We start from the raw sequence: 26,713 nt of genomic DNA, 5'->3' as shown, positions 1-26,713 counted from the left end.
TTTTAATTTGTCAGCCTTCTGTACACTAGAAATGTATTTCAAACTGCTTTAAACTAGACAAGAGACAAGCTGTAGTTTATATTTTCAGGCGCTACGAAGAGGACATGTACTGGAGACGTATGGAGGAGGAGCAGCACCACTGGGGTGAGCGACGTCGTATACCAGATGCAGGTTATCCACAGGGCCCTCCTGGTCTGCTTGGAGTTCGGCCTGGCATTCCTGGCCTGCAGCCTACAGGCCTTGTGGTAAGGCTTTATGATTGTGCTTATGTGGTGTGGCTCAGTATATTGCTTAGTTGAACTTCTTCGCCAACCCTGTATTTTCTCATTGGAGCTCAATGTGTTGGCTGCATCACTGGATTGGCAGGTTGCGTTTTCAGAAAAGCTAATATCAGTTTGAGTGTTGCCTGAATTTCTAACACTTCACACTTTACTTTAGATAATGGTATGCAGTTGGTAATTGTTGCCCCCTAGTGACCCTAAAAACTATTACTTTACTACCTGGCTGTTGACATCTTAACATCACATCACTGTCATAATAGTTTTCTTTGCCATTGTTCCCCACTAGAGCTTTCATGGATTAATTTACATACATTCAAAAAAAAAAATTCTAGGTTCATCCGTATTTTATGTAGTTGTTACTTTTTCCAAAATAAAAGTTTTGTGCACAGAATATTATATTTCAAGAGTACTTAATTCATCCCAAATTGAAATTGCAGGGTTTCAGCAGCTACTTCATATTAATCTCAAAAAGTCAAAGAAGTATGTGAGAAACAAATACAGCAGCAAAAGAAGAAAGAGACTTTAGGCATGCTTGCACCCTGACACCAGCGGCCTCATTTGCATGTCTGAGTAAGGCACTGTTGCTTTAGATTCATTGCCCGAAACAAAGCACTTTACAACAGACCTCACATCGGGTTACTAGTAACTTTGTAACAAACCTGAATTCTGATGGCTGAATTATAATTTTACAAATCTTTTTAATGGCTGAAAAAACAAGTGGAAGTGGCTGTGACCATTACTGATGGGGTCATTTTGATCCAAGGAACACGCAGAAATATTTTTTCTTCTGCACTTCACAGTTCAGAAGCCATAAGCTAAAATGCAAAGTGCTTTACAATCAATCAATCAATCAATCAATTTTTATTTATATAGCGCCATATCACAACAGAAGTCATCTCAAGGCACTTTTCACATAGAGCAGGTCAAGACCGTACTCTTTAATATACAGACACCCAACAATTCCCCCATGAGCAAGCACTTGACGACAGCGGTAAGGAAAAACTCCCCTTTAACGGGTAGAAACCTCAAGCAGACCCCGGCTCTTGGTGGGCAGCCATCTGCTTTGACCGGTTGGGTTGAGAGAGAGAAAGAGAGAGGGAAAGGGGGAGGGGGGACAGAAGAAAAAAATCACAACAACAACAAGCACGAGCAGCAACAGCCAGGGAAGGATGCCATCAGGACTGTGAAGGACCGCGAAGGTTCGGCCCGGGACTCAGCTTTTCCTGTGAGATGAGAAAGCACAAAAAACTCCGGGGAAGAAGCAAAGTTAGTGACATGCATTGATGTTACATGAATGCATACAGATGGAGAGGAGGAGGAGGAGAGAGGAGCTCAGTGCATCATGGGAAGTCCCCCAGCAGTCTAGGCCTATAGCAGCATAACTAAGGGCTGATCCAAGGCGAGCCTGGTCGGCCCTAACTATAAGCTTTATCAAAAAGGAAAGTTTTAAGCCTACTCTTAAACATAGAGAGGGTGTCTGCACCCCGGACTGAATCCGGTAGATGGTTCCATAGAGGAGGAGCCTGATAGCTGAAGGCTCTGCCTCCCATTCTACTTTTAGAGACTGTAGGGACCACCAGTAAGCCTGCATACTGGGAGCGCAGTGTTCTAGTGGGATAATACGGTATTATGAGCTCTTCAAGATATGATGGTGCCTGACCATTAAGGGCTTTGTAAGTTAGGAGAAGGATTTTAAATTCTATTCTAAATTTTACAGGAAGCCAATGTAGTGAAGCTAAAATGGGAGAAATGTGGTCTCTTTTTCTAGTTTTAGTCAGAACACGTGCAGCTGCATTCTGGACCAGTTGGAGAGTCTTTAGAGACTTGTTAGGGCAGCCTGATAATAAGGAATTGCAATAATCCAGCCTAGAAGTAACAAATGCGTGAACTAGTTTTTCTGCATCTTTTAGGGACAGGATGTGCCTGATTTTTGTGATATTACGTAAGTGAAAAAAGGCAGTCCTTGAGATTTGATATATGTGGGAGTTATGTGACTTTCTACATAACAATAGTTTATTTGAGGATTTTCAGTCAGGATTTAGAGCGCATCATAGCACAGAGACAGCACTGGTGAAAGTCACAAATGACCTCCTAACTGCATCGGACAAAGGATTTGTCTCTATACTTGTCCTGTTAGATCTTAGTGCTGCATTCGACACAATTGACCATCACATCCTTTTGCAGAGACTGGAACATTTAATTGGCATTAAAGGAACTGCATTAAGCTGGTTTAAGTCCTATTTATCAGACCGATTTCAGTTTGTACATGTTAATGATGAATCCTCCGTGAAGGCAAAAGTTAGACACGGAGTTCCACAAGGTTCTGTACTTGGACCAATTCTATTCACCTTATATATGCTTCCTTTAGGTAATATTATTAGGAAACACTCCATAAATTTTCATTGTTACGCAGATGACACCCAATTATATTTATCAGTGAAGCCAGATGAACCCAATCAGTTAAACAAACTCCAAACATGCCTTAACGACATAAAGACCTGGATGACCTGCAATTTTCTACTACTAAATTCAGATAAAACTGAAGTTATTGTACTTGGCCCTAAACACCTTAGAAACACATTATCTAATGATAAAGCTACTCTGGATGGCATTACCCTGGCCTCCAGCACCACCGTAAGGAATCTGGGAGTTATCTTTGATCAGGATATGTCCTTTACAAATGGCCACAAGGTAGCAGGCTTGGTTAGTAGTGCTAATATTTGAAGCACTAGCTTCTGTAACTCAATGCAATCTCTCATTTAGCATTTCTTTCATCAGTCTTTCTGAAAAAGTGTGTTCCTTGGGTTTACTTGCAATATTCTAGCTAGATCGACAATCTGCGTTAATGTGTTATCTGTAAATATAAAACATCTTCCAAAAATATTTTGTAAATATAAAATGGATCTGCAAATACACAAACAAATAAAAAATATATCTTTGAATACATTAAATTAATTTACAAATAAATGAAAAGCATTTGTGAATATCTTCCTAACGTTTACAACTTTCCAACAGGCATTCGCTTGTGGATTTGCTTTTTACACACACGTAGTTTTTCATTCGGACTGGTGGAACGTTTGTCTCAAATCCACTTGTATCACTTGGTCATTTTCAGATAGCACGTGATCGCCTGCTGACGACGTCGTTTCCGCATTTCAAAGTAAGAGCATGCAGTCTTTCTATGGGCTGCATGTTTCTTTGTGTTTTTGTTTTTTTAAATTAATCAGCTATAAGTAATGTGCATTCATTATTTTATGTTTATGACATACAGTGAGTGTTTAGTGTGTGTTTATTTGTTCTATGTATATAATTTAGCACACACTTTTGTATACATTTCTGTTTGAGTATGAAAGGCACAAGGATACTTGTGGGCAACATTCAGCTCTCTAAAGCGGACGCTTGACTGCTTCTTCAGTTGGCAATTACCAGTCACCTCATCCTTTATATTTTTCATTTATTCTTTCAGGTGGGTAAAAGTCACAAAGCACTTCACATCTGATTAGTAGTGTAGCCTTACTAATGTAGTTGTAATGTCTATGTAGAACTACACCGTGTTTAGTTAGGTTACATTGTTACAGTGAGGCTACGTTAAGATATGACAAGTGACAGCATCTCAGTAAAGCTGTCCATTTGTGATCGGATCACCTGAGACGCTTGTTAATGCCAGGTGTAAACAGTGCCATAGACTGTATGGGTTAGATCAGATGTAGGTACATTTACATTTTGCATTTGTATTCATTCTGTTTTATGAATAACTGTTTATTTATTTATCTTTTTATTATTGTTCAACAATAAAATGGTAGATAAAAGTAGTCATCTTTTAAATGCTGTGCTGAAAATGTCTAAATCTTAAACTCCATAATTTTCTACTGATTACACTTGTATTGAAAGGTTGTGGAGAGATGTCTGGATGTCAGTCACTAGTATCTTCTACAGTGGCCCTCTTTACAGATTGGATTGGTATGACTTCTGGTCTGTTTATAATGTATCTTAATGATATTTACAATGTATAAAATCCTGCACACTGCCCGTTTCCCCCAGCCCGCAACATGAATGCTTACTGTTGCCATGGCAACAGATGCTGTTTCAGTAGCTAGCGCTAGTTTAAGGTAATCTACATATTAACAATGAACAATAAAACTACAATATGACATTTATAAACCAAACAACTATCAACACAAACAGTCATTCTATCAAAGACCTTAACCAAGATGCTGTCACTTGTCATATATAACATAGCCTCACTGTAACAATGTAACCTAAATAAGCACGGTGCAGTTCTACACAGACATTACAACTTCATTAGTAAGGCTACACTACTAGTAAGATCTGAAGTGCTTTGTGACTTTTACCCACCTGAAAGAATAAATGAAAAATATAAAAGAAGAGGTGGCTGATAATTGCCAACTGAAGAAGCAGTTAAAATACTGCTTTAGAGAGCTGAACGTTGCCCATAAGCATCCTTGTGCCTTTCATACTCAAACAGAAATGTATACAAAACACACACAGTGTAGGTTCGTACAGTGAAATTGTTTGGAGTAATGCAGCCATCCTCTTGATAAATCCTGAGCTCCATTATGTTGGAGCAGTGCAGCAAAACTAAAAACTGTACTTATCAACTTGACAGGACAGAGGAAACTATCCAGCTACGTTTAGCTTCTGAAATATTTTTTTAGACAGACAAGCGAAAAATTCATGGTTTAATTTCAATTCTAATTGTAGATTTGAAGAGGAAAACAGGAAAAAGCGGGAGGTGGATTACGTTTTTAATTCACATGAAAAACAAAATAATTTGTTTATCCTGTTATCAAACAAGTTGAACAGGTTTGGAAGGAGGGTCCTGTGCCTGGTCTACCATAAAATAGAGGACGTCAGTTGAATAGTCAGTCCTTCAATGTGGCCCAGGACATATTGCATTTACACTACTAAAAGAAGCATTAAAAAGCATTTACACCTGTATTCAGAGCTGTCCACCTGTGATCGGATCACCCGAGACGGATGTTTAATACCAGGTGTAATCGGGGACAATGCTGATCTCCCTTGAGGAGTGTCAGACCTCAGAACATTATAATCCAGCTAAAATTTACAATAAACTTGTTTTGAACCTTTGTGACCTACAGCCCCCACGTCGGCCTGATTCTTCAGATGACCGCTATGTCATGACCAAGCATGCTTCCATCTACCCCTCAGAAGATGAGCTCCAGTCTATTCAGAAGATTGTGTCAATCACAGAACGTGCCCTCAAACTGGTCTCAGACATAATTACAGACCAGGACAAGGCCAAGGAAGAAGACAAAGAGAAGAAAGAACCCTCTAAAGACAGGTGTGATATCTGGACTGCTTAAACAACTGAGAGCAATGCATGTTAGAAAGGTTAGCCTTCCTTTGCATAGGACAACATTTTCTCATACTCAAGCACATGCTGAATATACCTGAATAGTCCTGAACAGGTCAGGTTTTGCAAATCCCTCCTTGCCCCACACTGGTAAAGCTCAGTACCAGAACCAACCTGTTACCCCAAAACTGTATTAACATGTTCAGTGATGTTGAGTTTTACTTCATTTAGTTTATACATTTGCATCCAGTGTAGATTTAAATACACATCAAAATACAATTTGAAGGCAATCTGTGAGTTTGATTAATGGTGGATTCTTACCGATATGCAATTCAAAAGACTTTGTAGAATGTGAAGTTCTTCATTTATGTCAGTAAATCTTATAGCAGCAGGTATTTGTGTTGCACCTGCAGTTGCTAATTTTGCTGATATACTTTATAGTTCATGTAATGTGGGTGCTTTCAATTTCTTTTTTAAGTCTTCCAACACAGCAGGGGGATCTAACGGTAACTGACCATCTGTGCTTTTCTTTGGTCTGGTGATCTGTACTGCAGATTCCAGGTTTAGACAGTAACATCATTTGGAGCATAGTGATAATTTCTTAAATTAAAAAAGTCCCCACCACATGAACTTATGCGGTTACTTGGCACCCAAACTGGTGCATGTCTCTGCTTAAAAATATGTGATATTCTTAGACTGCATACCTTCCATTTTGTGTTATGTAAGCCAGATCATACAATGAAATTAATAAAATGTGGCCAATAGCAGAAGGAAAAGACAGGAGATTACCTTGCTCAGCTCACTTCACCTCCACAGCCATGTCTGCGCTTTTCAGTTTCATTTGGGTTGAATTCAGCAACTGAGTGATCGTTTAGAACACTTGAAGGTAACCAAATTCAATGTCCTCATAAGTCTAATTCTCTTTCCTCTTTCAAGTAGTAACTCTATACATTGTTGCCATTGAAATACTGTATTTGGATGTAATTAACTTTTCAGAATGTTGACATCTTAATTGTTGCTTCTTTTGCTTTGCCATATTTTCCCTTCCCATCTTTCTTGTGTATCTGTCTAGAGCCCTGAAGGGAGTGATGAGGGTGGGAGTCCTGGCAAAAGGCTTGCTTCTTCGTGGGGACAAGAATGTCAACCTAGTCCTGCTCTGCTCTGACAAGCCCACAAAGGGTCTCCTCACCCACATTGTGGAGCACCTCCCCAAACAACTAACAGTACTATCTTTACAAATGTCATACCACAATTCATTTTTTCAGTGGCCATTTTAATAGGTACCTGCCTAGTACTTTGTAAGACACCTATTTGCCTCAAAAACATCTTGAATTCTTACAGACATGGACTGAACAAGATTCCAGAAAGTAGGGCTGTAGTCTCCTGGTCAACTGGTCGATTAGTTGGTTGGTATGCTCTCATCCAACCAAATTCTCATTGGTCGAATAATTGCAGTGTTACTTACATAAGGTGAAAAGTTCTACATCAACGGCCCTCCAGGATTAATCCATTATTTCCTGTGGCGGGAGGGACAGACTGATGAATTAACTGAAAATAAGGGTGTATTCAAAACACCCTTGTTGTTTTCAGAACTTTGAACTCACCCAACCTAATGGAGACTGCTAGGTCTAACTGTACTCAATTTTTACCGAGCGTTTACTGAACATACTGAATGTTTACTGAATCAGTGTTTCTTCTATAATTATAACACCAAGAACTCCCGCCAGGCCAAAAAAAGTTTTTTAATGTCACAAATAACGCCAAATATCCATTCATTCAGAAATCAATAGTGTTTGGGAGTCTCTGTGCAGCGCTGTTCCGGTCCATGAGTCTACCTCTGTCGTTGCCTGGGAATATGGCATTGCGTAGTATGTTTGTGTAGCGAGTGGGAAACAGTGAGCAGCAGGAAAGTGATGGTGGATGTGAGCGGAGCAGAGGGAAAGGTTAGTAGTTAGTTGTCAGTCTGGCAGTAAATGTACAGTACAGACTCCACTGTAACAGTTAAGAAATGCTAAAAAGTCAAGTCTGTTGTTTCCCCAAGTGCTGGAAAAGTGAAGAGGGTTAGCTCCAAAGTTAGCAACAATGGGTTAGCCTAACCTGAAGACGCAAAACAGAGAAATGGAGAACGGAGAAATGTGTGACTTTCAGTCGACCAAGATATTTTTTTGGTTGACTACAGCCCTACTAGAAAGGAAAGAGATTTAATCCATACTTATTCATTGTGGACTTCTGCACACTGGGTGAACCTGTTTCACCTAATCCCACAGGTGTCCACTGTCAAGTGTTTCGAATGTTTTTAAAATAGGGCTGCCCCCTAAACCCAGATGATTTTACTCATTAATTGAAAAGCCCCCTCAGTCAAATCAATAATTTTCAATTCACAGAATGTTGGGTCATTAAAATTGGTCATGAGCAGTCGTGGAAATTTATTGGCCAAAATGTGTATGGACCCTGCAAAAAATACCTACCTTGTTCACCACTTGTTTTTCAGCATCTTGAGGTGCAATGAATGCTGGCTTGTTAGAGAATTAGGTGGTTTTAGGAGACTAGTCAATAGTCTTGTTGAACCACTTTGCTCTGTTTATGTCAGAGATGAAATGATTTGATGATTCCAATCTGGTATAGCTTTGAATAATTTTTCTTTTTTAATTTAACCAGGTAAAAAGTCTCATTGAGATTAAAATCTCTTTCAAGATAGACCTGGCCAAGAGAATAGCCTAAACATTGTTATAACAATAAATACAAACGACATAAACAGACTAAGACAACTGTCAGGCACTACAAGTTGAACACAAAACACAATATCTAGTTAATAAGCAATAAAAGTCTATTCCAGTTAAGATGTAATAAGAGTAAACCAAATACCCAATTAATATGCAATACAAGATTATGGACAAAATTCAGTTAAGATGCATAAACGGGTATGATTTTCCAAAACTATCTCAAATGAAGTGAAAGCAGCCCCATTGGCCAAGAGTTCTTGTGTCCCAATCCATTAGAATTTACTTAAATTCCCCAGTAGTAATCAGCTCAGACTATTCCAGAGCTATTTCAAGCTCTTCTCTACATTCTTCCAGGAGGAAGGGACAGCGTACTTCAAAGCTTTTTTGCGTATCTCCGACCTAACTCAGGGAACCAACGTTTGTAGAATATTGTGAGAGTGCTGGCCATATTGATTTTGATTTCTACACATGTATGTACACAGATAAGGAAGTCTGTGGATATACAGAGATGGCCACTTAGCAGCAGCATACAGAGTACAGTGGTGTACAAGATTGCCACAACCAGTAATAAAATCTAAAGCACAATGGTATACAGTATCCAACTTTTTTAGGCACTGGTTAAGTGCATTTATAAAGAGCAGATCACTGTAATCCAATAAATGTAAAAAAGCTGCCGAAATCCTGTGTTTCCCTTCCTAGAGGGAGAAACAGGATTTATCCCTTAAGAAGACACTTCATTTGGTTTCAGCTTGGGAATAAGGTTTTCAATGTGTGATTTGAAAGACAAGTTCTGATCAATTATATCACCTAAATACTTACTTGTTGAGACCATTTCAGTTACAACCCCTTGGGCAGTCAAGAGTTTGTGAAGATAAGATGGTAACTCCTTTCTATTTGGGGAAAAAAGCATGATTTTGGATTTGTTTGCATTTAACACCAACTTAAGCTGAATTAAATGGGATTGAACAACATCAAATCAGGAACTACAAGTTTTGTACTAAAGGGGATGAGCAATAGATAACTTCATAAAATTGGATTTTTTACAAATATGAAGAACAGCAATGGTCCTAGTATAAAACACTGGGTCCCTGGCCCCTAAATTCAAGGAGGAAGGATGACAAAGACCTGGCAAACTAAACACATTGAGTTCTGGAAGTCAAGTACTTTGAAAACTAGTTTACTGCTTGCCCAGATAAGCCAATACTGTATATTTTTGTGTTGATATTAAAGGTATTAGATTGTGATCAGTACACTGAGTATTTAGTTTTGAGATTAGTATTGTGTAGGAAGTGTTATAAGGCAGTATGATTTCTTTTTGATATATTCAGGTTTCCCATAGATCCTTTAAGTCTTCAATTTGATTTTCAGAATTTATGGAAATGTCTAAATAAATAAATAAAAGAAGCCTTTATTTGTAATTATGGTAGGTCTTAAATTTTGAACAGATGTCTAGAAGAATGAGAAACATCTACTCACAAGGTTAACATATTTAAATATAAAATCATGTGGTATTCACTCCCAAATCAGTCCAATCCAGCCTTTTCTTTTTGTGGTAATTTTTGGATCAGTTCTCCACAGGCCTCTGTCATGATAATATCAGTATTGGGCTGTGTGTGATGCGCCTTAATTTTAACATCTTGTAGCATGTATAATTGACAATTCAAGAGCAGATAATCAGGATTTAACTGATTGTGCAATTTGAACCATGATTTTATTTCAATTAAGTGGAAATTGAGCATATTTTACAGGAAACACTCTTTTAGTTTGATACATAACAGTGTGATATGAGCATTTTTAAAGAGGACGTATTATGCTTTTCCTTATTTTCAGACATATGTATAATGTCACAATATCGGATGTTCATGTTAAAAGTGGCTGACATGTCAAATAACAAGGTAAACGTATGTAGCAGTAATCCCTGCTCTGAACACTCGGTTTCCAGCGTTTTTTTCTACTTTCGGCCTGAGCTGACATCATATCATGATGGATTTCTTATTATGGACATCTGCTTGGAATAGGACTATTTGTGTTGACCTTGGCCTAGGCTCAGGCTCATTTGGACTGCCTCTTTACTTTAAATTGGTGTGTTCAGTCTTAAACGGGAATTTTGACAGTTTGCATGTGCATTAGGGCAAGCAAATTTTAATAAAAATGTAAATTAGATAAAACTCTGTAAAAAAAGAAAAAAAAAGCATAACAGTGGGGCACAGTTCCTTGCATTTACCATTAATTTGATTACTTTATATGTGATTATTTTTTTTTTTTTACATATGATTATTACATTGAGATACAAAAATGTCCAGAAAAATATCCCTATTAATATTGTGGTGATTGATTTCAAACATAACGCTCAGCCCATGTGCATTCATTTTGCAGTGGAAAGGGTATTACATTTTCTCTGTCAAGATCTTTAAAAGGTGTACTAACATTGAGGACAAGTGGTACTTTCCTACAACATCAAAGCAAAAGTCATGACTCACCCAGATTATCTAGCTATTATATGCTGATGTCTGTTGAGAGAATAGTGTAACCTATTTTATGTTTACATGGAAATGGCAATTTAAAACTACAGCAGTTTTTGTTGGTACCAGAAAAATGGATTAGACTTTGTTTTAGGTGCTAGATCTACCTAGCATGTTCAGTCTGAACTAATATATATCCTCCAACGTTATTGTAATTTAAATTGTTTATGTAAGTCACTGCTGTGGCAACAAAAATGTGGGTTTTCCCTGAGTGCTCCAGTTTCCTCCTATAGACCAAAAAAAGGTTAGGTTAAGTGGTGACTCTAAATTGCCCGTAGATATAAATATGAGTGTGAATGGTTGTCTGTCTCTTTGTGTCAGCCCTGTGATACACTGGCGACATGTCCAGGGTGTATCCTGCCTCTCGGCCAATGTCTGCTGGTATTGGCTCCAGCCCCCTGTGGCCCTTGAAAGAATAAGCACTATAGATACTGAATTGTTGGCTATTTGCCAGGCAGATGTTGGGGGTGTATATAGTTTTGTCTGTTTCCTCACGGTTGGGGGGGAGCCTGAATTCAGCTTAATTGACCTTTCAACTACAAAAAAAAAAAAAAGTAAAACACTATTTCTGAGCAGCAAAAGCTGTTGCAAACAATGTGTGTATTGTTGGAAAAAACAACATATCAATCTGTATCAACATAACCTATCAACACAAATCTATGTGACTATGTGAAGGGCAAAAATGAACTAACAACTATACCTAATAATGTGGCCACTGAGTGTAGATTACAATAAGTTAGGCTTCCCTAGCTATTACTATATGAAATGATTGTCAATTAGTTATATGGGGCAGCTGTGGCTCAGGAAAACTGAACCCCCAATTGCTCCTGATGGCTGCGTCATTTGTGTGTGTGTGTGTGTGCGCGAGCGAGCGAGCGAGTGAGTGAGTGAGCATTAGAAACATTGTAAAGCACTTTGGATGAAAAGCTCTATGATGCTCCTGATGAGCAGGTTGGCACCTTGCATGGCTCCCTCTGCCATCAGTGTCTGAATGTGTGTGTGAATGGTTGAATGTTGGCATGTAGAGCACTTTGAGTGGTAGACTAGAAAAGCGCTATATAAATGTAGTCCATTTACCATGCAATCTGAGTACAATGAAATAATGTTTGCGCAACTGCATCTACACCATTTCTTCCCAGATGGTAACACCTGAAAAGTATGAGGTCAAGGGCTCTATCCAAGAAGCAGCCATTATTCTGACATCCTGTACAGAGCCAAAGATGCAAGTGACAATCACGCTGACTTCACCTGTCATCAGAGAGGAAAATGGCCGGGATGGAGGTTGGGAAATCCATAACAGCCCTTCATATTGCCCCTCTTTTCTTGTCCTTCTGCTATCTCCCTATGAATCAGTTTCAGTATGTTGGTTTACACCCTAAAGAGCACTATTCTGCTGGCACTCCACGAAGATTATGTTGGGCTTTAAATCAGATCATCCCTCCAACTTGCTCTTTTTGGTCTCTTCAGGGTTTGTTGTAATAAAAGTTTCATTTTTAATACAACCTTTGTATGTACAACTGATACCATTAGAGGGACTTTTTTAATTGAAATATTTAGATAATCTATTTTTACAGGTGTAAGGTTGAAGCCCATGAGAGACCTCAAACCTTTTTTTTCAATTGATGCCCTCTCTCATTTTGTTGGTCCAGATAACTTGTAGTGTTGAATTTAAAAAAGATGAAAGAAGTGAGTGCCAGCAGTATTGCTCTCAGGCTTTTGCTCTGTACCTCTTACTTCTCAAATGCTATCTTTATCACTTTGAACAAAGCATGATCAGTGTTTGCATTGTGTTAAGTCTAGTTATTCCCAGGTGAGATGCTTGTTTTGTTTCCTGTGTTCCGGGGGATTCTGTTTAAATTTTATTGTTAACTATAATCAATGGGAGACATGCATTATATTACCTTGTCTCCAAATTCTCTTTAGATGAGGAGAAAAAAAGACAAATCCTGCAGAACATGAACAAATCGACATCAGGAGTCTCTTCTGTTCCTCAAGTTCAATTTGGAATTAATTATGCAAAGATGTTTGAATTGTTTCTCAAATCAAGATTTGGCCTAAGATAGAGTGGAATCCCACACAGCTAGGGAGAGGAAATTGGGTGTTATTTTCCCACAGGAAACAAATCTTTCTTTTGTGTACTGGTGAACAGTTCACCATGCTGAGGTCCCCTGTTCTGAAGTGCTCCCCTGAGTAGATTGACATCTACCTTAGGACTCAAAATTCGGCTCAATATAGAGATAATATTTTAGATTGATTTAGCAAAAAAGAAAGCCTTTGACAAGTTCTTGTCATTTTGATTTCATTGACAATAGAAAGATGAGTACAAATCATTTTAAGATGGACCATTTTCTCCAGAATTAATTGACAATGGAAAGATGAGATACAGTTAAACCATGAACCATATTGTTTTGAAATCCGATTATTTCCATTTTTTCTTAGGGGAGTATTGCTAAAGTTCAGGTAAAAAAAAAAAGCTATGACAGAGGAATCTTTGGTCGGACCTGAGTACAGCCTTTGGTATACAATGACTCTTGGGGTCTTATTCCAACCTACTGGTATTAGGTATGCATGCAGTGATATCCTAACCCCTTTTGTTTGCTAGTAGTTATCATGTTTTTTTTCTCTTCTTCAGCACCCATTGCTGCTTCCTTTTTATAGGTCATAGTAATCTTTAAAAGTCCAGCATAAAGACTCCTTTATTTCTTTAAACAAAAAATAATTAGTTTGTCAAGTACGCTGTCTCCCATCAGGGGTTTAGTAGGGCCCAACCGCTCCGGAAGGATTTTTGACCAAGGTTTTCCCATATCTCAAAAACTTTGCCACACCTACCATTGCCATGCTGCTTTTTTATCAGGTCACTCCGTGTTAGCCATTTGCTCTTTCTGTCTCTCTGCAACACATTCTTACCTCTAATAATCATTAGCCATGGAATCTCTCCTCTGCCCTAATACTCGAGCAAAGAAAATTTACTAAAATGTCCATGGTACTTAACAAGTTAATAATAATCTTTACAACACAATTACCTGATAAAATGGTATTGGCTTCAAAACATCTGTGAGCTTAAACCCATGTAAATTTAGCTACATTGTTGCTTTCCAAACAGTTTATTTGTCTACAATATTGAGTCTGTAAATTCATACCCCTTTTACAGAATGCAATGACTTAACATCATGTACACTGTCAGGCTGTATCTATCCATTTAAACAATGTTTTGGTTTTCAATTTTTTTAATATCAGTAGCCCTTTTGAAATTACAAATAGTAAGCAACCAATTGTAGGTTGTTTTGGAAAGAAACATTGGTATGTGTGGCAATGTGTTTGTTATTTGCCAGCTTCGCTGACCTGGTCAAACACCCATTCCTCATCATCATTTTGACACTTCAAATCCATTTTTAGATGTAACCTCGGGTATGGTGAAAGACCCAGCGGACGTCTTGGACAGGCAAAAATGCCTTGACGCTCTGGCTGCTCTGCGCCACGCTAAGTGGTTCCAGGTTCGGAACATCATTTTACTTTCTTATTGTAGCCTTATGAGATGCATTTGTTTATTCATTTATTTGTGTTTTACACATTTGGTTTCTATTTTATAATGAGGAAAACTTTTACTATTTGAAGTAAAACAAATATTCGAGGGTGCCTCCTACAAGAATCTGGTTAATATCCATTATATATACTGAAGTTATTTAGAAGTTCTCATATAAAAAATTACTTGAGCAAAGGACTGGCATCCTTGGCCTTTTTAATTTCCCAAGTATTGCATTGTAGTAACATGTGATTCCATAAGGCTGCACAATAACTTGCACAGAGTTGTGCAAAATTTGTATCATTTTTATTCTATATATTTTTTATAGAATGGGGATTGAGAGAAAAAGGAATATTTGAGTAGTTTCCTGTGATTCTGCTACCTGAGCAAAAGCACAGGCAAAGTAATGCAGATTTCCTCAGCTCTTTCAGTCCCTATACTCTCCTTTCAGGTGGACTTGTACTTTAAGTACCTTTTTGTGAGATACCTGGATAAACCTGGGGTCAGGGTTTAGAAGATGGCAAGGAAAATCCTCATTTCTTGTGCATCTTGCAAACTTTGAACTCCCTTACTAACTGTGAGGTACAAGACTACTGGGAATGGCAGCTGATTGCAAACTGTTATGGCTCATACACACCTCAAACCATACTCAAGCTTCCATTATGCACAGTAGTTTTTGGACCTCTAAGACAGAACTGATTCACTTTTTTGGTCCATCTCTTGTCACTCTTGGTCATTTGGTAAACCTAACTTTATTGCATCACAAGGCTAGAGCCAATGGACTCCAGTCCTGTGTGATCGTCATTCGAATCCTGCGAGACCTCTGTCAGCGAGTTCCTACATGGTCGTCCTTCCCAGGATGGGTGAGTATGTTATTTAAACATGCTAATGAGACATTTAAAGGCCTCAGTGCACTGTGTCAATTATGGCTGTGCCTGACAGGAGTCCACAGTCTTAAGAGAAACATGAAATTTTTGGTTGTTAATTCCTAAATTGAACTTTGGTGACCAAAGCTGTGTCAAAAGCCTGTGTCACGATTTTATTGTTATTATTATTATTATTATTATTGTTATTGTTGTTGTTATTATTATTATTAGCGTTTATTAAACAAGGACCATGCACAAAAAACATTAATCTCAAAATGAAAAGAGATGATATATGCCAGATTTAGCTATTAGTTCATTTCTATCTGCAGTCCCTAGGCAGGTACACACAGAACAATTACCAGATAATAAAAACATGCATTTATATGCAACACCATTACATAGTCTCTATCACACTAACAAAAAAATAAAATCTGAATCACTGTAAAATTAATGTTGACATGACTGGTTGCTCAGTATTCATTTGTTTGCACCATGGGAAAAATAATGAAAGTCTCTAAGTTTTAAGCTCAGCTGGAAGCATATTCCAATGTTTGATGGTCGTAAATGAAAAAGGAGATTGTGCAAATGCAGTCTGCCACAGAGGGATATGTAAGTCTTGAGTTTAGAGTAGATCTAGAGGTTCTGCTCATTTGCTCAGAGTGGAGCTGAAAAAGGTTCTTCAATGGTGGAGGAGCAGCATGAATTATTTTGAATAGCAATTGAACTTCTGAAAACAGAATGAGATTTTCAAAACTTAAGCGACTATTTGGACAATATATTACAACGATAGTGATTTAGTGATTTCCTATCAAAAACTTTTAAAGCTTGTTTAAAAAGAATTTTAATTGGCTTCAGCACAGTCTTGCAGGCCTGGGACCAGCAGGATACACAATAATGAAGATGTGAAAAAATAATAGCATGCAAAATTGTTTTTGATGCTTAAATTGCTGTAAATGCTCTAAGTTTAACCATCGTATATTTCAATTTTTTACTCATCTTTTTAATATGGCTTTCGAAAGTCAAGTTGGAATACAATGTCATACCTTAATACTTAACCTCATTAACATTTTTGTTATTTGTCTATTAACACTAAGCTGTGGATACACAGTTTGTTTTTAGCTAAAAAAAAAAAAAAAAAGAAAGACTGTCAAGTCCCCAGTGATTCCTTGCCTTAGAATCTGATAAAGTTGAGATGATTTTGTTCACTTTTGCCTCATTCATACATGTAAGATTGAGTGCTTTTGGATCATTTACACTGAAATTTCAGCCCAACTCCAAAACAGAATCAATGAAATAACAATTAAAACTGTTTGCCACAGCTATGCTATCCTGCTGTTGGGTCCCATTTATCATGAGTTCTCTATTTTCACTTTAACCTGGTATGTTTTACATACATATGGAAGTTTTTATGCTAATACCGAACTGTTATGAACTCAAAACGAAAACTAATTGTATATGTTGATTGAGTCTGATTAGCAAAATATCTGAAAATGAGTTGCATGTAGCCTTGTAGACCTAAGGCTGAGACCAGCCAGCTCCTCCCCTCTTCCAGTAGTACCTGTAACAGTGAGTCTCTAACCAGCAGCAGCAGAGGAAGAAGGACAGATGAAAGCAAAAATGATACCGCAGGGCTGTTAATCCGTTTATTGTAAAAAAAAACAAAAAAAAAAAAACTGCAGTCTTTCTAAACAGTGGAGTCTCAGGGTTTTAGGTAACCATCAGTATGAAAAGTTATCCCAAAGGTCCTGTCAATAAGGAGATAAGGTTTAGTATTAGTCTACATATAAGAAAGATAAACTACAGTTGTTAAAAAAGGTTAACAATAAATAAATTTTTCATTGTAGAGATTGGTGAATGCACTAAACATTGTTGGCATGTGAGATAGAATAATCATGTCAGTCTAAAAATACATAATTGTAAGCTTCACATTTTTGTATTTGTAATAAAATTACTGGTACTCGTATTGGTCAGAACAAACAGATATTTATCTGTTATCATTATTGGCCCTGAAATTCCATATTGCCACATCTGTAATGGTAATGCCAGCAGAGATTGTGTGTGTTCGCCAAGCATCTAAGCCATCTTCACTGTTTACTCTGTACAGGCCATGGAGCTGCTAGTTGAGAAGGCCATCAGTAGTGCCTCTGCCCCCCTCAGCCCAGGCGATGCACTGAGACGTGTCTTTGAATGTATTTCTTCTGGGATTTTACTCCCTGGTAAGATATTGTTTCTTTATTTTCCTATATATTGATTAGTGATATACTTATTAGGCTCTTATACTGTCTTATAAATTATATTGTCTTATAAATTCTGTTTGCAAACCAAAATTGGGTCAGCTGAAAAGGGGGGACTGTTCTTTGTATTCACACTAACTGTATGCATTAATGTAATCTGACTACTCTTGTCCTCCTTTGGCAGTAACCTGACATAGAATCGAATATTCTTTTCTAAGGAATTTTCTCCAAGGAATCTTGTGCTGAGAGACAAATAACCTGAAGAACAAGTTAAACATACAATATTTACTCCAGCAGGTTCAAGGTTTTCCCCAGGGTATCCTCCCATTTTCACTTGCATGGAATACCTCTAGAGGGAGTTGTCTATGAGTTGTTGTTAGCCACTTGAACCACCTCAAAGGAATAATTTGTCATTTTGAGAAATACACTTATTCGCATTCTGGCAGAGTTATAGAAGCCCTTAGGGGACTTTATTAAAATGATCATTTAAACTTGAAAATGTAATTCCACAATAGCATTATGAATTTCCACATATGTATGTGTATGAAAATGTGATAATCCAATTTTCATTTTCACATACTCATATTGGTGTTCTATGAATATACTAAAATGAAAATGGTGCTGTTTGACATTTAATTTTTAAAGTCGTACCCTGCTGTACAGTGGACAATATTCAAATATTAATTCGAATTTGAAAATTAAAATGCAATATAAGAAATGTAACCTCATTTTCCATTCATGCAAGCAATATTTAAGTCACAGTTGAAATGAAAATGCAATTTTCTAAAATGGCATTTGATTTCATTTTCAAAGACTTAACCTGTTTCACAGTGGATAATATTTACATGCAATAAGCGAAACATGGCCCCCCGTCTATTGCATTTACATTTACATGTCACCACACTCTTTTGTGGTCACATGAACTTCTTCCACTGGCTTACCTGTGGAAGAGGTGACCACAATGTTCTCAAATTGCTTGGGTCCATCCAACCCCAGTCTGTTGGAAATGGCATATTTGGTGCCAACTCAAGTGCTTGTCCCCAACAGTGTCCTCCTTGGTACACTGCTCTTCTGAGGTGCTGTTTTGACAAAGCTATGATGCCCTCTGTTGCCATGTCATCAGCATTCTGGGTATCCCATGCTGTCTTCTTGCCCCTGGTTGCAAATGCAGATACTGTGTCACAGCCAGTGAAGGCATGGAACACAGGAACGGTCTTGGATTTGTCAGGACCCAGAGACTTGGCAATCTCATGGGCAGGTATGTATCTGAAGTTCTTGCCAGTCCCAAATGCCACCCACAGCTCCTCAATGTCCAGCTCTGACACATGCGCAATAGCTAGGACCACAACATCTGTGTCCACAGTCCACAGGGTGATCTTTTTAAATCCTTGTCTTGCAGCATCCACTGCATGGAGTAGCATCCTTGTATCTCCCTCTTCATGTGTGCAAGGAGCAATCTGATCTGTTTCTTGTGGATGAGATGATAGAACATTGAGTCCACAAGTGGAAACAACTTTGGTAGTTCACATTTCCACAAGCTTCCTGGCCATAAAGTGAGAGCTCTGTTTTGTGTTTATCCACTCTCAGGAAGCCTTTCCAGTTGGTTGGTATCTTGTTTTTTCCATCCACTCTTGTTCTTGTCCCCTTTACCCGCTTCTGTCTTTTCAGGGACTTTAAGCTGTTAACGTCATAGCAGTCCCATACAACATCCAGTCTGTTGGCCCTTTCAAGTTTCTCTTTGATATAAAGTGTGAAGATCTCACTGGAAAAGTCATTGAAGGTTTTAGCTACACCTAATTTCAGCAGGTTTATGACTGCTGACCCATCTAGTATTTGGACCTCACTGTCTGAGACACTGCTTATACTGTTCTCTCAGCAACTTAACAGATCAGCCTCGTTTCCCAAGCGCAGTCCACCATGAAGGGAGAGTGATGGGGGGGTAGGCCTGATTTTCGTGTTTGAAGAAGTTTTCCAGGTTCCCATCATGGGTCTGACATGGAATGCTGCCCCCTAGTCGACATTAATATAATCACCCAGAGAGTTATTGTAAATTAAAGATTACATGAAATATACTTGAAATTTCATTCTGCGTCTTCTCAGATACTGCAATTTCATTATAATCCTTCTCACAACATTGCTGAATTCAACATTAACTATTCACCCAAGCAGTTAATGATGTTGTATATGGTATTATTGTAATCCTTGACCATCAAAACATGGGGTAGACATCACCTTTTCTGTGTTATCTGATATGGTGCATGATTCGGTTATGGCGGAAAGCAAAATGGCCGCCATGGTCGCTACGAAGGGTTTTTGCAATGGCTCCATTTCTGAAAACGTTCAGGGCCCCAAATTGTACAAGTGTGCCAAGTTTCATGCTTTTATGAAAAAGTGAACATAATTTTCACATAGAAAGAAAGTGGCCCCTGAACCAACAGATCACAAAGCTGTACTTTGAGAAAGTTTGTAACCCAGCTGCCATTTTGAACATGGGGAAGACACAGAGGGACTCACATGCACTGACATGCACACTCACATACACTAACATGCACACTCACATGCACTAACATGCACGTGCTCGGATAACAACACATACAGAGTGAGTGTGACTTCATTCTCTGCTCAGGACACCATCACTCCATTATATCTTTACATAGTAAATACTTGTTTGCTGCTATATTGATGTTCAAATTGTCGTATATTGGACATTAAAGCTTTTAAAACTTAACACAACATGCATGCAACAGACACAATATTATAAAGTCTAGCCTAGGTATTCCTATACTGTGATTTCCTTCTCACAGCATTAATGAATTCACCATTAACTATTAACCTGAACAGTTTATGATGTTGTATATGGTATCATTGTAATCCTTGGCCATCAAAACATAGGGATAGACATCACTTTTTCTGTGATATCATGTTTGGTTCAGGAGATATTATGAAATATACATAATTAGGTTATGGAGGAAAGTAAATTGGTCGCCATGGCCACCATGAGGCGTTTTTTGCGATGGCTCCATTTCTGAAAATGTTCAAGGCCCCAAACTCTACAAGTGTGCCAAGTTTCACACTTTTATGAAAAAGTGAACATAATTTTCACATATCACCTGGACTATTTCTCAGAAGGCAGGGAGATGCATTTGTTTTACAGTTTGTGCAGCCCTTACGGGTGGTCACCGAACACACCTTTAACTCAGTCTCATTAAAAAGAGGCTCCAACTAGTGGAGCAACCACATACTACAGCAAATCTACAGAACATTTTTTGACAGTTACACTGCACGTCCCTCGTCTTCTGCATTATCGATTCATATATTTTAATTGGTTGAAATATTATTATTATTATTATTATTATTATTACAAAGTACATGTCCATTTCCTACTGCAGCCAACAAGACTACACTTGTGCTATCATTAGCAGGGCTATGACTATCTGAGTGCCTGTCATGTTTAAAGTAATGTTAGCCGAAAAAAGCTGCTCTAACTTAGACACGTTTCTCTAGTAGAGACATCCTGTCTGCAAATGCAGAACAGCCATCACACGCTATCATTTTAACAAGGCTGCTTTGACTGTGAACGCACAAGGGCACAAGCTAACTGCTAAGCTAGGCTAATCTTCAAGCTAGTAAATAGAGTAGCAACGAAAGGCTAGCTACCCACTAACACTAGTGTTGTTTCAGAAAGAAAATTAGCGAATCTAAAGACGTGAACTAAAATAATGTTGTCAGTAAGATAAACGAAGAGTTTACCGCAGAATATATACTGTATATACACTCACCAGCCACTTCATTAGGTACACCTATGCAATTTAATGCAATCCAATACAACAGCTCTCCATAAATTCAATTTTTTGAAGCTTATACATTTTCAGTTTTTGTTGACATCGTCAGAAAGGTGATAATTATACTTTGTTTATTATTAAGCCATGGTGCACTGAGGCAAATTTATGGCAGAGCTTTTGTATTGGATGGCATTAGATTGCACACGTGTACTTAATGAAGTGGTTGGTGAGTGTTTGTGTATATATATGTAGACCGATCAGCCAAAACATTAAAACCACTGAGATGAGGTGAATAACATTGATAATTTCATTAAAATGGCACCTGTCAAGGGATGGGATATGTTAGGCAGCAAGTGAACAGTCAGTTGAGGTTGATGTGTTGGAAGCAGGAAAAATGGGCAAGTATAAGGATCTGAGTGACTTTGACCAAGTACCAGGGGCCCTTCATGTCAACGGTATTGATTACGGCAGTGGTCTCTTTCTGCGGGATAATGCACCCTGCCACATTGCAAAAATTGTTCAGGAACGGTTTGAGGAACATAACAGAGTTCAAGGTGTTGCCTTGGCCTCCAAATTCCCCAGATCTCAATCCGATCAAGCATCTGTGGGGTTTGCTGGAAAAACAGTCAGATCCATGGAAGCCCCGCTTTTCAACTTAAAGGATCTGCTTACAATTTTGCACTTTTTACTCAGATTTTAACTCAGATTCTAAAACATTTGAGAGATGGAAAACCAACCCATAATTAAAGCTGCAAGCAGCGTTGAACGGGCTCCCTTGCGCACATCGGGCCGCGGCGCAGTCGAAGGGCTTCTGTGACGGGCATGTAGATGTCTTCAGACCCGGGCTGTTTTCAGACAGTGCAAGAAGGAGATAAACATCACTTCCTTTGTCCACTATTTTGCCCGCTGTTGGGGCTGCTTTACTGAAATTTCGTAGGGGGCGCTATTCAGCCAGTTTGCATCACTGATGGAATATTGTCATGTACACGTATTCAGGCCAGGAGCCTGAATATGTGTACATGACACCAAACATGTAAAGTTTGGTGCAGACTGGAGCATTTACAATAAAGTTATAGCAACTTCCTCTGTCATGGCGAAACATCAAATCTCAACAGTGTGAGGATGAGAATTTTCTGCAGGGTGAGACATGGCTGCCTTGGTCACACCTGTGTCATAAAAATCATGCAAGTTTTGTGCCCATTCACTTGAATTTCAATTAGTAAATTGAAAACCCTTGATGAGTTTGTGTGTAAAACAAATTAATTTCCTAATTTTCATCAAGTCTATTTTTAGGAATGTAAAGACTTAACTAGGGATGCACGACATTGGATTTTTGCCGATATCCAATGTGCTGATATTTCCAACTCATTGTGGCCGATTGCCAATATATGCACATATTTTTACCAGCTGACTGAGGAGGCTATTATGCATGCAAGCATAGATTATACTATGATCAAGAAAGACAATATATGAAGGAAGAACTTAGGAAGACTGGAGTTCAGTAGCTCAGCATTAAAGTTCTTCCCTCATATAGGCTATAGTCTTTCTTGATCATTAGTACAATACTTGATTGCATGTGTAATAGTCTCCTCAGCCAAGTGGGAAAAAATATGTGCATATATCAACATTGGCAATTGGCAAAAATGACAGTCAAAAAGTAATCATGTTAAATAATTGTGATCCAATATTGAACAAGATAATCATGATTATGATTTTTTGCCATAATCGAGCACCCCTAAAAACAACATAAATTATGATTTACATACACACACACACACACACACACACACACACACACAGAGTTTAGATATGTAAGTGATAAATTGTATGTATGTATGTAATGAATTGTTTTCTTTAAGAAACTGTTACTTGAACATTTTTCAGTGTGCTCCTAAAGTTATATGTGTGCTTCTAATTTTTTTCATTTAGGAGCACATGTACTCCTTGAAAAAAAAGTAAGGAATTTTTTTGTAGGAATTTTCATCGTGAATCCATTGATACAGGTTTGAAAGTGGTCGGACTTATAGTTTAGATGTCAGACGCCCCAGTTTGGCACAAAGTCCATGCCTAGAGATTGCCTCCCCATTGGTTTACATTGTAAGGTGTGATGTCACACTACAACTTTCAGGGCTTACCAGATCTAAACCGTTTGAGTTATTACAGTTTTTAATAACTTGTTCAGCACAGTGTGATAAGTCATGTATTAAAGTTTGAAGCCGATACCATTAACGCCCTAGGAGGAGATAGCGTTTATTCAAGGTCCAAAATTGGCACAAAGTCATACTTTCATGGGTGCACTGCGGACTTCCTGTTGGATTTAGGTCAGGGGTGTCAGCATATGATTTGTAGGTCTTGATGAGACGAATAATTGAGTTTTGGTTCGATCTCTCTACGACATTCCTACGGGCCGTAGCGGCCATTTTAGATACATAGGTGGCGGTCTGCAGCACATTTTGGCACTTTTGGGGTTAATTTTTACATTTTATCAAATTTTTCACCAGACTTGATGTGCGTGTCAAATATGGTGAGTGTTTGAGCATGTTTAGGGGGTCAAATGTAGGGTTGAAGTGGCATATTAATAAAGAATAATAAGGAAGAAACAAGCACATGAAATACAATAGGGTCTTAGCCCTTTTGGCTCAGGCCCTAATAATAATAAAGAAACAAACACACGAAATACAATAGGGTCTTCACCCTTTGGGCTCAGGCCCTAATTAATATCTTTTTAAATTTATTGTATCTCAGATGAGTGTACGAATGTGCCAGGGCCTTTGTGATCCACTTCTCTACTTTTGTCTTGGTTGTACCTCTAAACATTTGAGATGTTTGCTGCCCTGCCAAAGGAATTTGATTAGATGGTAATCACAGCTTTTAGTTTTAATGTCACAAGGCAAGCTAACTTGTTTTGTGACAGTAGATAAAGCATGTTTGCAAAGTTCAATGTTTACATTTAGATGTTGTTCAAAATATTTTTATCACAATGTATTCTAAACCAAACTGAAGTTTAACTAATGAACCCCTATGGTTTCTTCAGGCTTCAGAAATTATCGTGATCACATTTTTTGTTATATCACCCAGCTCTAGTGTGGGTGGATGTTTTAAAGCCAGGCATCACAATTGAATAGGGACAAAATAAATCCTGTTATTTTATCAGAATGAAACTTATTAATATAGACCCACATATAATTATATATTTCTGTATTATAATCTTTGTTTTTTTTCATTGAATTATGGTCATTAGGCAAACTCATTAAATAAGTTAGAACAAATATAGCAATTTCAGGTGTGTTGTATTCCCTTAATCTTACGTGTGTAATAATAAATACAGCCACAAGTGGCAACAATTGGGTTCCACGCAGAGTGCAAAAAAATTGCAAAATTTGACATTTTTAGAGCAGAAGACCAGATGCAGATGACTTGAGACATTTAAAATGATGAAAGAATTTCAACTCTAGGCCAAGCTGTTTTCAAGATAATTGCGAAAATGTGAACTTAATCATTACAGCATCACCTTGATGTCAATGAGTGTCATATGTGCCTGAGTAGTGGGTGGAATTTGCAACCCACTTGCAAATTTTTTGTTTCTAGGTCTTAGTCTTTGCTAAACAAACACTTTAAGCAAAGAAAAATAATAATAAAAATGAATTTTCACAGGGTCACAATAGGCAATCTTCAACTTAATATGACCTCAATAAGCACTTGAAAACGTACTACATTCATGAATTGATACATTGTTTGGAAATTAGGACTTGGCCACTTGGGGATTCAAACACTGGACCTCTGTATCGCCAGAGAATGTGCCTTACTGACTGTGCCACTGGGGAGACATGGTTTCACAACTCAAGGCAATGACATGACTTGTCTATTTAAACTTAAAACGCTTACAAGAGTCAAAATGTTGGTGAGAAAATTCTGAAAAAATTCACATCACACTGCTGGTTTCAGGTGTATTGTCAAATATTTTGGTGAAGTTTGATCAAACATTTGGTGAAATAGAAAATGTGCTTGAAGTACAAATACAAATTACAGTAAGATATTGAATATCACAAGCACATCATTTGACATACATTTATTGTACAAACTTTTAAACTACAAGAGTTCACAACAGATGGACAGAAACTGGAGGATGCACACACATTGATGCAAGGCTGGATTCAAACAGGTGACCTTACAATTACAAGGCTATCAGGACAACAAAACTGTCATTAAACGCACAATATGTAATTTCTGCCACTAGGGGTCTCTCAATCAAAACAATAACAGAAGATGGAGTGTGATGACGATGTGAAATAGCATGGGATCATGGGAGTTGTTTTCTTCATTGTTAAACAACCAGCTTTTCCGGGATAGGATTACTTCAGTGTTCATCAGTCAGGATGTTTTTACCGGGAAATGAACTATCCACAGAGGTTATCTCCTCTCCAAAACAAACAGACCCAGTGATTAAAACAGGTAAAAACACCGAAGAAAGCAGTTTCACATTAAAAATCAGTGTTTCTCTAGTGCTGTTAGGTGGACACAGGACATCCAGTAGGGGCTGCGAACCGAGCTGCTGTAAATGTTTGCTTAGCTTGTTTCTCTGATGACTTAAGATACAGACGTTCAGCCGTTTTTTACCGTAAGCCGAATTATCTGCAGTGGTCTCCTCCTCTCCAAAACAAACGTACATGGGGAATAAAAATGGTAAAAACAGTGAGTAAAGCAGTTTCATGTTAAAAATCTGTCTTTCTCCAGGGCTATTTTGCACAAAGAGTATGTCTTTGAGACATACTCTTTTGTAAGAGGAGGGGCTGCCAGCCAAGCTGCTGCTAACGTTTGCTTAGCTTGTTTCTCTGATTACTTAAGATCCCAGTGACTAAAATCTTTCATCTGGTTAAAAGATGGTTAAAAACCAGGACAAAGATCTAAAAAGTTTATTACAAAAATTTGGCTTAAAACAGAATAAAAGTCAATTTATGACAGTTTTTGGTAAGCAACCACAACGTCAATGTATTACCTTGTATGTGTATACTCTGTGGTAGACGCCATTGTGACAGACAACCACGATGCTGCCGATGTATTATCTTGTATGTGTGTATTCTTTGGTAAACGCCATTGTAGCCGACAACCACAACACCGACACATGCATCTTGTGCACGTATACTCTTTGGTAGAGTGGGTATGATGATATTGACAGGCGACCATATGAAGTGAAACGGACCATTACCTTGATTAAAATGACTAATTTCTCTGGGTTTGAAAATTTTTGGAAACATTTGTGATAATGTAAGTACACAACTTGACAAAATATATAACATAGGTCTAGTTGTTTTTAGACATTTTAATGCAGAGTAGTTACATATTATAGCTTTCCAGGGTCTATATGTAGAATTGTGAAGCAATTTTTTATGGCAAAGAGTGAATGGGAAGTAATGTAACGTAAAAAATGAGACCTAGCTGGAGGCTAG

General features: G+C 38.0%; 1 protein-coding gene across 2 annotated transcripts in view; it reads left to right on the top strand.

The window, feature by feature from the left end:
• The window catches only part of zfr (zinc finger RNA binding protein), a 131,190-nt gene that overhangs the window by 91,054 nt on the left and 13,423 nt on the right, over window positions 1-26,713 (top strand). Inside the window, exons 12-18 of one of the 2 annotated variants that reach the window (XM_042405595.1) lie at window positions 89-245; window positions 5,402-5,604; window positions 6,689-6,839; window positions 12,001-12,142; window positions 14,258-14,355; window positions 15,152-15,247; window positions 17,355-17,466. In XM_042405595.1, the coding sequence (XP_042261529.1) occupies window positions 89-245; window positions 5,402-5,604; window positions 6,689-6,839; window positions 12,001-12,142; window positions 14,258-14,355; window positions 15,152-15,247; window positions 17,355-17,466 (959 nt within the window). Of the gene's footprint in view, window positions 1-88; window positions 246-5,401; window positions 5,605-6,688; window positions 6,840-12,000; window positions 12,143-14,257; window positions 14,356-15,151; window positions 15,248-17,354; window positions 17,467-26,713 lie in introns of those variants that run through there. The other variant, XM_042405596.1, reaches the window with a different exon arrangement.

The sequence above is a fragment of the Thunnus maccoyii genome, unplaced genomic scaffold (assembly GCF_910596095.1).
Source record: "Thunnus maccoyii unplaced genomic scaffold, fThuMac1.1, whole genome shotgun sequence".
Classification (NCBI taxonomy): Eukaryota; Metazoa; Chordata; class Actinopteri; order Scombriformes; family Scombridae; genus Thunnus; species Thunnus maccoyii.
The sequence above is the reverse complement of the archived record's forward strand: the minus strand, read 5'-3'. Positions and strand labels throughout refer to the sequence as shown.